General features: G+C 55.0%; 1 protein-coding gene across 1 annotated transcript in view; it reads right to left on the bottom strand.

The window, feature by feature from the left end:
• Window positions 1-465: 465 nt before the first annotated feature.
• Window positions 466-10,665, bottom strand: part of RND2 (Rho family GTPase 2) — a 29,197-nt gene continuing 18,997 nt past the window's right edge. Inside the window, exons 3-5 of the mRNA XM_037887086.2 lie at window positions 10,192-10,301; window positions 4,994-5,128; window positions 466-1,948 (exon numbers count right to left, since the gene is read on the bottom strand). Of these exons, the coding sequence (XP_037743014.1) occupies window positions 1,700-1,948; window positions 4,994-5,128; window positions 10,192-10,301 (494 nt within the window). The 3' untranslated portion in view covers window positions 466-1,699. The remainder of the gene's footprint in view (window positions 1,949-4,993; window positions 5,129-10,191; window positions 10,302-10,665) is intronic.

The following is a 10,665-nucleotide window of genomic DNA, read 5'->3' as shown; positions in this document are numbered from 1 at the left end:
GGGCTAGAATCTGGCACCCAGGAAAATTCCTGTTAGAAATAAGGCGGGTGATTAACCATTGGGCCACACTACTGAGGGCAGAGGTGGATTCCCCATTGCTTCAAAACAAGACTGGCTGCCCCTGAAATCAGGAGCCAGTCATTATTGCCACTTGCCAAGGGCGCTACAGCGAAGCCTGGGGCAGCCCACACTGGCCTGCATTGGCCCAGTGCTAACAGGGCGGAGGAGCACGCTGCAAACCTAGTGAATGGTTTAGAGACATAGGACGGAATGCATGTCGACTTAGACAAGTATCGAGCTGCCAGGGTGATTGCGTGCAGCCTAACATGCTGCTTCTCTCACCTGTGCCAGGCCTGTGTGTGTGTGACCCGCAGTGATGCCACCAGGAACGAGATGATGAACCCATTTTGAGGGGTAGGGGCCCAGTTCTGCTGCATTCGTTAAAAAGAAACACAGCCGAGCACCTTCTGTTTTCCAATGACATTGTTTATTAGATTCCTGCAGCCCATCAACACAGATGGGCCCAGGCAATGAGGTTGGTGTTTTCCCTTAAAGTGTCTGTGTGACATCAAGTCAAAGTTAAGCTTGTAGTCAAAGGCATTAGAGGACATTAGAAGCCATGAGAGGTGGTAGTAGCAGGCCGATTACAGGGGGCTAGCAAGATAGGATGTTCCATCCCTCCCACTGGTATAGTGGAGATGGGAGGCAGGGGGGGGCGAGGATTCAAACCAAATAAACACGGGCACCATGCAACATGATCTGCAGCTGGGAAGGGCTGGAGAACAGGATTTGGTTAGTTATTGTGGATTGCTTTGTCGGATGCTGCATGCTTCAGGGTGCAGCTGCCCATGGCAGGGAGCAATACGGTTACTGACCCGGCTATCAGCTGCTCTACACATTCTTCCAAATAGCACCTGCTTGCTAAAGGGAACCACTGTTCACAGGGTGCATCGCCTGAGACTGACCTCTCCTCTGGGGCCAGGTCTCCCCATGGGTAGATCACAGCCATTTAAACAGAGTTTGATGTAATTCAAATGTCTCAGAAGGGGCAAAATTATCTGTCCTCCACTAGGGGCTGACTAAAAACTCCACTGGGTTATAGTCCACCCCAGGGAGCCTTCCCCTCCCAGCTCACTGCCCCAGATCTCCTCCTTCCTACGGTGACCCTGCCTTACAGCCGGAGCCAGTCCCTTCCAGCGGTGAGTCACGAGCTGGGCACCACTGACTCACCTGCTGCTTTTAGTCCTAAAAGGTTATTGGGATATTATTTCTTCGGCCCAGGAACACTGTCACTGACAGTTCCCCCCACTTCCCCGGCCTCCATTCCAGACCCCACCACCCGTCCCCGTGCGCACTGTGTGTGTCGGTAGCCGCACATACTCAGGGAGACGTGTGTACAGGAGATTCTCACACACGCTTTTTTTTTTCCTTTCACTTCAGCACAGACTTTCCAGCACCTGAATATTCCTCTGCTGAGTGGTTCCTTTACCCCAAGCAGTCAGCACAGCAACAGCCAATCCAGAAGTCTCCATGGTGGGGGGGGGTGACACATGCCCCTGATTTGCAGCTAGCGTCTCTCAGACCTAGAGAGACTAAAAGAAAAGCCTTAGGAAGGCAGGCTGGCGCCTTTGTCTAGGCCCGTTACTGTACAAAACGAACACCACACACACGCACACACACACTATTTACAGCCCATTTGTCACATGATGGAGCAGCTCTTGGCTCGGTCTTTTCTGATCTCTGTGTCACTCAACAAGTCCGTCCTGCTGGGCATCTGAGACGCCCGCTTCAGTCCCCGCTTGGAGTTGCTGCGCTTGAGATTCTTGTGCATCCTGTTCACGGAGGCCAGCGTGGTTACGTGGAAGACATCCCGCACGCTGTTCTCAGAGACCTTGGAGGAGCATTCCACGTAGGCCACTGCCCCCACCTGCCGTGCCAGCGTGCTGCCCTAGGAGTTGGGGAAGGGAGAGAAGCGTTTGCATGGCAGCCACTGGCAGCATCCGTTCACACGGCATCAGCCTGCGTGTGCTGGCAGCTGCAGGAAGTACAGCTCAGCGGGAAGCTGCTCTCACACAACGTTAATTCATCCCCTCTCCTAACAGTGAGAGCGCTGGGTGCAGACAAGCCTCCTGAGCAGCCGGCACTGTAGGTGCCAATGGGATGGCAGTGCCAGGAACGCTGGTGTCAGGTGCCGGTTCACTAATATCCCAGCTGTGGGCAGAATCAGCCTGTGACAGGCAGGAGGGCCCGTTCTCAGATGGCAGGAGGGCAAGGCGGCCTTTCCTCCCGACTCTCGCTTGGCGTCCGAGGCACGAGAGGGCTGGGGTGCATATCCTCCCCCGAACTAGGCATTCGATTACAGGTTCTTCACATTCCCAGCCCCTGGGCAGGCAGCATGGCCTGGGATTAAGAACACGTAATGGCTTGACTCAACCACCCCTGCCTCTGACAGCTCCACATGCCGGAGCTCTGCCACGCTGGATGCTCGCGCTCCGGCAGGGCTCCAGGAGCTCATGCAGGGCTGTACCATTTCCACAGGCCAGCCTGAAGAAGCAGTAGGGCTGGGACCACGTTACCCACAGAGACACCAGCAAGGGAGAGAGGCAGGCCTTTTTGTGCTCCTGGCAGAAGTTAGAGCCGCTCAGCCATTGTGGGGAGACGAGGGACAGTAACTGCCGTGCTCACCGCGGTTAGATAATTGAGATAAATGGCACCAACTCCCAATGGGCAGTGAGAGAACAGGGGGGTTGGGTCTCATCACCTGCTTCTAACTACAAGAACATTTACCCCACAGAACAGCTTCTTTCTTTTCTCCTACCGTTTGCTCCCAGCTTGTCCTGGTGCAAGGGCCCCAGAGTTACCAGGCACTGGCTGCCTAGGCAGCTTCCCATCTATTAGACCCTTCTCTTGTGATTGGCACATTATTACCGTGAATTATTGGAGATTGGGGTCCCATTGTGCTGGGTGCTGTGTATACACTGAGACCATCCCTGGCCTGTCAAATAGACAGACAAAGGCTGGATTATTGTCCCCATTTTACAGGCAAGGAACTGAGGCCCAGAGAGATGTAGAGACTTTTCCCAAGGTCACATGTTGAACCAAGAGCTCCCCAGGCCAGTGCCTTAACCCCACACAGGTCCCATGGCAGATGGAATCCCTCCCCTCCATTTCTGGATAGTGGATCCTGAACCCACACTGCCTAAAAGTGGGAATTTGCTCATCACTCAGCCAGACACCTGCTCCTTAAATGACTGCAGCCCTGGCACCTAGAAGAGGCAATGGGAGGACTTGTGAGCTCTGTGTCTCCAACGCATGTTTGTGACACCATCTCAGCTGCCCGACCTGCACCGACACCCTAGTAGTGAACCTGGAGGGGAAATCATCCCCTTGTCCCAGTGCGCAACCTTGAACAAGCAAGACCACAGCATCATTTATCCCTCCCCTGCAAGCTGACGCCATGGTGCCATAAACAGAGAACAGGTTTCAGCCCACAGGAAGCAAGGACAGCCTGACAGTTCTAAAGGGGATGCCAGGAGGCTGCAGCTGGGTGACGGATGCAGCCGGGGCAACATGTGTCTCCCCCCTTAGCCCCCAGCAATGCCAAAGAGATGAGGCTGAGCACCCAGGGGCAAAGCGCTGCTGTCTCAGGCCTCGGCTGCACACCGTTTTGCCATTTAACCAAAGGCAGGATGTTAAACCGTGCAAACCACCGTGTGGATGTGCTGACTTCAGTTTAAACCACGTTAACTTCAGATTAGTTTACATCAGTTAAGAACTGGTTTAAGACAAACTGAAATAAAACTGCTCTTGCACCAAAACATGCGTCCACGCCATGCGCCAGTTTGCATCAATTTGATTAAACAGATTGGAAAGGGCTTCAGCTTGAGTGGGCCTTGCACTGGCCCCCTGGACAGGGTGAATTTCTCCTTTGGAGCTTTCACCCCCGTTCACTCCCTTGAAATCTGGCAGGTAAAACTACCCCCCTCGCCCCCCATCAAAGACTGTGCGGCAATTCCCATGCATCTGGCGGAATTGGCATCAGTGCCCTGGAGAGGTTATTGGGTACCGGGCAGCATGTGCCAAAGCAGCAGAAGGCAGGACTGAATCCATCTGTGATCGCAACTCCTGCATGCTCTGGGGGAACGTGCCACACTCAGGGATGTGTTCACCCATCTGACAGCGAATGGATCATCATGTGGCTTGCACTGGGGCACCCAACCTAAGGGCCAGTCTCAGGGTAATTGAGCAGTGGCTTCCTTGGAGGGGTGGTCTAATGCAGCAGGACGGAATGAAGCCCAACCCTGGTGCCAGATGAACCCACAGACAGCAGCATCCTCTGTCTTACTCACAGCTTGCTCCAAGCTGAGGTCTCATGATGAAAAGCAGTAACAGCCTCCAACGGGCCATGATCTGCTCAGATAAACGACACTCAGCACTAGGGCTCTGCCCCCAACTGCAGTCACTGAATGCTGGCCTGGGGCTTTCACTCCACCTAGTCTGCAGCAGCCAGCCCGGCAAGTCACCCTGGTCACCAAGTGGAGAAAGAGCTTCCTGCTGGAGCCCAGGGAGCCCTCCCACCTCAGAGCAGCCCCACGCCCGCTGCCATTACCACCCACTCTATAGGCGAGATCAAGTGTCTTCATCACCTTCTAGGAAAGTAATTTTAGCTGCTAGGTGCGAACCAGAAACGAACGAACGCCTGTATGCAGAGTAACGGCTCCTGGGAGGCGCCCGCAACCTGAATATTCAGCGAGAGGGCTAAGAATATACCCAGCTCGCACTGAGGGCAGAGAGAAGAGCGTCTGCGAGCCGGAGCTGCCTGCTCCATCGAGCCTGGGCCACACCAGCTCCGGAGCAGGCAGAGAGAGGCCTGGCTGCTGGTCCCAGCACCATGGAGGGCATGCAGCCCAGCTCCCGTCCACCAGCAGGGCTTCCTGTAGCTAGCAGGACTTGGGGCATACCCCACCCCCTGGAGTCTCCTGGAGAAGCTCACCTGCTCGTGTGTGACGGGGATGAGGCGCTGCTTGGAGAGCTCCCGGAGGGTGTTCAGATCTGTCCGCATGTCCAGCTTGCAGCCAACCAGCACGATCTTCGCGTTGGGGCAGAACTCCTGGGTCTCCCCTTGCCACTGCGGGAGAGAGCAACACGGGGCAGGGTTTAGTGGCAGCTCGCAGGGCTCTCACCGAGAGGGGCTAGGGCTCTCCCCGAGAGGGGCTAGGGCTCTCCCCGAGAGGGGCTAGGGCTCTCCCCCGCCACCTGCATCCTGGCAGCAAGACAGCCGCCCAGGGCGCAGCAGGAGCCAGCAAGGGGCATTAGCAGACTCTAGCCCTTTGGGCACAGCCCCTTGCTGCCAGCAGGGGGGAGCCTAATGGGGGCACCTCAGGAAAGCAGGCAAGGGCAATCGTAATAGTACTGTATGTCGGACACGTCTTCCAGCTCCACTCCCTGCCCAGAGCTGGGGAGAGAACACAGGAGTCCTGGCTCCCTGTCCGCCTCGCCCGCTCTAACCCACTAGGACCTACTCCCCTCTCCAAGCTGGGGAGAGAACCCAGGAGTCCTGGCTCCCCATCCGTGCCCTCCCCCTTCCACCAGAACACAGTGCTCCATGCTGGCTGGCAGGCAGTGTATCCGAGGACCCCACCTGGCCCAGTCAGCACAGAACGGAGCTCTTTCCACTGGCTGAGTCCCTTTTTCAGTGACAAGAATCCCAAGGCCCCGTCGCTGGAGCCGTGCTCCACAGGGGTGGGGCGCTGCTTTCAGCAGGTTACCTGCAGCCGGCTGGCAGGGGGCTCCCCAGAGACTCCAGGCAGCTGCAGCTGACAGGCCCCGTTTTTCCCCCTGCCCACCCTGGCCTTCAGTTAGCGGCAGCTGGCCCCCAGCCCAGGCAAGCTTCCCTCAGGGAAAAATCTCTCTGAACCGCCAGCTCCACCCTCACTCTCAGCTCCCTGGCTCGGCTCAGTGTCAGCCAGCCTGCGATTTACGGACCGGCATTGGGCTCCCAGTGAGGGAGAGGCCTCGGCCTTCTCCAGGCTGCACGCCAGGGCCCTGGCTCATGCTGCCCCCGCCCCACGAGTTTGCATGGGCGCTCGCTTCAGAACAGGCGTCCCTAACCAGATACTGCTGACATGGATTTACCCTGCCAGGGCAGGAGCCCCAGCAACCCCAAATCAGGGGGACTGATGTCAAAGAAGCCCGGGGTCCATGAGACACAGGGGTGGGGGGGAAAGGGGTATGCAAGATCGCACCTGGATTCGCTGAAGCTAGACACGCCAGAGGGGACTTTGCCGTATCCCATTACAAAACTCAGCCAGCGCACATGCTGGGAGTGGCTGGGTACCTGGAGGCCAGGATGGGAAAACACAGGGACAGTTGCCTTTTGAATCTAACATGAGGCTTTAATGGGATGAGGCTGGAAAAAGCTGCAAAGCCCTCCAGTGCAGATGCCCTTTCCAAGCTGGGGGCACAGCTGTTCGAAGGGCGATTAGCTCACTAGGGCACGTTATTGATGGTCACAGGCAGGGAATTAGCAGAGTGTCTCTTGAATAGGGGGCTTTCTGCTCACTTGTTCCAGATGTGCCTTGCAGACCTGCTAAGCCTAAGCTCCTATCCCCCACTGTGGGCCCCCAGGAAGCCACTTCTGGGCTTAACTAAGGAAAAGTAATGACCACACAGTCTGGTGCACAGATCTGGCACTTCAAAGGGTGCCCCAGCTGAGCCCTCTGCACAACTGTTTCCAAGACACCCCAGTCAGCAGGGAGCTATTTGCACAGCAAACACAGAATTGGTTTGCCTCTCAGGCTTCAGAACACAGCCATGGCCAGTGGCCTTAGGAACTGGGAGCCCTGGAAGGAACAGGCTAGGGCATCAAACAGCCATTTCCTCTGCTCTAACTGGCAGCTTCTGAAGCTCCAGCATGCAGCTCAGTGGCTGCAGCAGAAAATAAAACCATCCCGTGACCTCTCCGCCCTCCACCCCTCCCCAAAGAAGATTTGTCTAGGTCGCCCTTGCTGTGATCTGGAGTCAGCTACCTGGCTACGGTGCTCAGTGCTGGGAGGTGCTGCCAGACAGTGAGCAGAAACTCCCAGCATCTCAACTCATCCAGCCTTCACTCAGAACTAGCAATATCCTACTAGAGGAGCCGAAGGGAAAATATTCCAGGCAATTAAAAGACGACCTGGTGCCCACGGTCTGATGGAAAAATACATGGCTCAGAATAGCACCGGTTTCATTCTGCAAACATCAGGGCAGAGCAGCCACAGCTGGATTTAGAGAAACACCATCTATTCCACCAGGAGGGTGGGCCTCCGTGTTTGCTTCCCCACAGACTGTCCACACCTGTGGCCAGGGACACAGGCAGCTTCTGTGCTGCTCAGCAATTCCACTGCACCAGCAGCTGATTGCACAGCTCACGGGAGATTCCACGGTCTCGGATATCACTGCCAGTTGCCATGACTCAGAGGCTTCGGATGGCAGGTGCCTAAAGTTCCTTTGTAGCTTGAACGCAAACATCAGCATTCATCCAGGGGATAGAGATCCCGATCCTGGAGAAGGTGGAGCAGCAGGGCCACCCGAACTAGGCTCCAAACTACTGCAGCCCCAAAAGGACAGTCCCCTACACTGGAGAGAGAGGGGCCTGATTCTGTCTGTAACCAGGCAGAAGTTAATCTGCATGAGGCAGATGCTGGAGAGGGACACTGGGACTGGAGTTTGCCGTGGGTCCCAGACACAGGGCTGCACTACCAAGACCTGTCAGGATTAAGGCACTGCACCATGAAAGCCCAGGCTGTATATACTAGCAAGCTGTTTGTTTGGATTCTCTCAGGTGGCTCCTTCCCCCTCAGTGTGACATGCTGTTTATATAAACTAGGGCTCCACGAATCAAATGCTCGTTCAGGTTTTGCATCCTAGGCATCAGACGGGCTGTGATAGTAAAAAGATTCCTCTGCTGAATTAGCATCTTGGCCCAGGGCTTTATTAGGCAGCTTTATTATCCTTACTAATTTGATATCAAAAGCTAAACCCTATTTCCACTTCATGGTGTCTTAGGCATTCTCCTCACCTCTGAAGGCTGCAAAACCTGCGCCAAAGGAAACAAGGCATCTACTCAGAGGTACTTAAGAAATCCCTGGTGTTTTAGGGTTTATTTTAAGTTGTCATATCAAAAAGACATTGCCTAATAGTATTTGAGGCATCTGGGAAGGCTGTGCAGGGAACATCTTGCATTTAACAGCACAGAAGTGTATGCAAACAGGGCCATAAATAAATGCCGGCTCAGGATAATTAGTGGGTTCCTTGCTCATTAAGGTAGAAATGATTTGCTGTTGCTATTATTCTGCAGATCCTTAAACTGCGCAATGAGTCTCCTTACCGTCCACATGCAGCCTGCCGCCCTCTAAACAGCGAGAGCCAGATCTAGGGAGCTGCTTTGGATTCAAACACTGAGCGAGTTGTTAAGGGTCTTTGTCCCCTTTGCCAGGATCTTGCAGTCCCAGCCCCACCTCCCAGTGCTCCCTATCAGCAGGAACAGCTGAACAAGAGGCATTTGCTTCAGCTCAGCAGTTGGCAAAACTTTGTGGGGGTCACCAGGCCAGACACCACAACGTGACTTATTCAGAAGCCAGTGTCTGGGCCAGTCCAGTAACGTGGGGCTTGTTAGCAGGAGCAACAATAGTGATCTCCTAGATTTCTGCAGGGCCTTTCGCTCCATGGGACTCCAAAGTGCTTTTCAAAGCAGATATCAGCCATGGCGCCCCTCTGGAGAGGGATAGAGCAGCTATTTCACAGAGCACAGCAATGGTGCACCGCAGTGAGAACTGCAGGAAACTGCAGGAGGAATCTCAGCCAAGGGAATGTAATGGCCCATCCGAGTTTGGCCAGGATGCTAGGGTAACAGGAAGTGCTATCAGGTCACAGATGTGGGTTTTGCAGCTCACCAGAAAGGAGGCTGCTCCGACAGCATGATACCCATAGGCAAAATTCTGGGACGTTGGGTCACTCAGTGCTAACTCAGAGGGAAGTGCTTCCCCGGCACCGTTCCTTGCAGTGCTGCAGGTTGTCCCTGGTAGCTTCCCATCTCTGTACCACATAGTGCATGCAGGTCTGCTGAAGTTCTACCCAAAATCTGTTATCCCTGGGTAGCTCTAAAGATCTGACATACTATTACCAGCCACACAGAACGGCTTTGCTGAAGGTGCTAAACTTTCACTAGACAAACCTCTAGCTGCTAGTGGAGAAGCTTGACCGGTCAGCTCAGATTTATGCTGCCAGTGGCCTGTGGCAGGCAGCGTCCAACTGCCCATGGACTAACCGTGGCCCTCTGCCTCCCTGCTTGGCCAACACCCTCATGCCAATTCATCTTATTCTCAGACAGGTCTGAGATTCAGTGGCACAGCTGGTTATTTCTGTTGTCAGTCTGTGGGGAGTTGACTGCCGCCCTCTCCACGGTGCATATGCTGACCTGAGGGGGACTGAGCCAGCTAATAAACTCTCCAGTCACAAGAAAATAGGCACCAGGCCCACTTCTCGACTCTCGTGAGCTAATTCCTAGCACACCGGCTGCTGGGGGTGCTAACCAGGCCTTTGAGATGCACAGTGCTTTCCGAGGGCTCCATTAAAAACAGAACACCCACCAAGCCACCCCACTCCTACGCACACACTCCCTTCTCCAGCCATCCAGGAGCTGCAGTGTTCATATGGGCGCCTTTCAGTTTGAAATGTGTCACTTTCTGCTGCAGCCCATGTCAGGGGAGGCAGCAGCCGCTGTCAAGGGTAGGGATGAGAAAAGTGGCCTCTGACCTGGCTCACGGCAGGGGACTGGCCCCTCCAGAAGGGCTCAGGTATCAAGAGCCTCACTCCAGGAAAGAGCTGGTCCTTTCCCAGGCAGTGTGAGCACCCTGGGGGAGGGGGAAAGCGCACCAGGTGAGCAAGTGTGCACAGGCCATCTCGCCCCACCACTCAGGGCCCCGTCCCTGTGAGCAGAGAGCCCGACACCATTCTGAGCTGGGTGTTAGACGATGGCCAGGACACACAGTCGGATCTAGAGGGTCGACGGGGCATTCACCTGGCCCATGGCAATGCCCTGACCCCATTTCCACAGGCCTTGGGCTACAAATTCCCAGAGTGGCACCCTGGGCTGTAGGGACACAGCCTGCTTCACGGGACAGTGGCCATGACAGAGCACCAGACACTGACCTTCTTGAGTACACTGTCCAGCGTCTCTGGGCGGCTGATGTCAAAGCAGATGAGCACGGCGTCCGAATCAGGGTAGGCCAAGGGGCGGACGTTGTCATAATATGCTGAGCCTGCAACAGAGAGAGGGAGGTGAGCCGTTAGTGGAGACATGCTCCACACCCCTGGATTGTGCTAGACAGGAGCGAGGCTGTCAGTTATTCCTGGAGCCTGGTGAGGGCAAGCCAGGCAGGTAGACCTGTTCGCTCTCCCAGGTGCCAAACTGTTCATTCCAGGCACAGCTGGTAGTGATGTTGCTACAGAACTGCCCAGGTAATGTAATTAATGCCACTCGGTCTGGGTTTATGGACAACAGAACCTGTCAAACTAATCTGATATTTTTTGTATGAGATTACAAGTTTGGTTGATAAAGGTGATTGTGTTGATGCAATATACTAAAATTCCTGTAAGGTGTTTGACTTGGTACCACCCGACATT

The sequence above is a fragment of the Chelonia mydas genome, chromosome 27, assembly GCF_015237465.2.
Source record: "Chelonia mydas isolate rCheMyd1 chromosome 27, rCheMyd1.pri.v2, whole genome shotgun sequence".
NCBI lineage: Eukaryota > Metazoa > Chordata > Testudines > Cheloniidae > Chelonia > Chelonia mydas.
The sequence above is the reverse complement of the archived record's forward strand: the minus strand, read 5'-3'. Positions and strand labels throughout refer to the sequence as shown.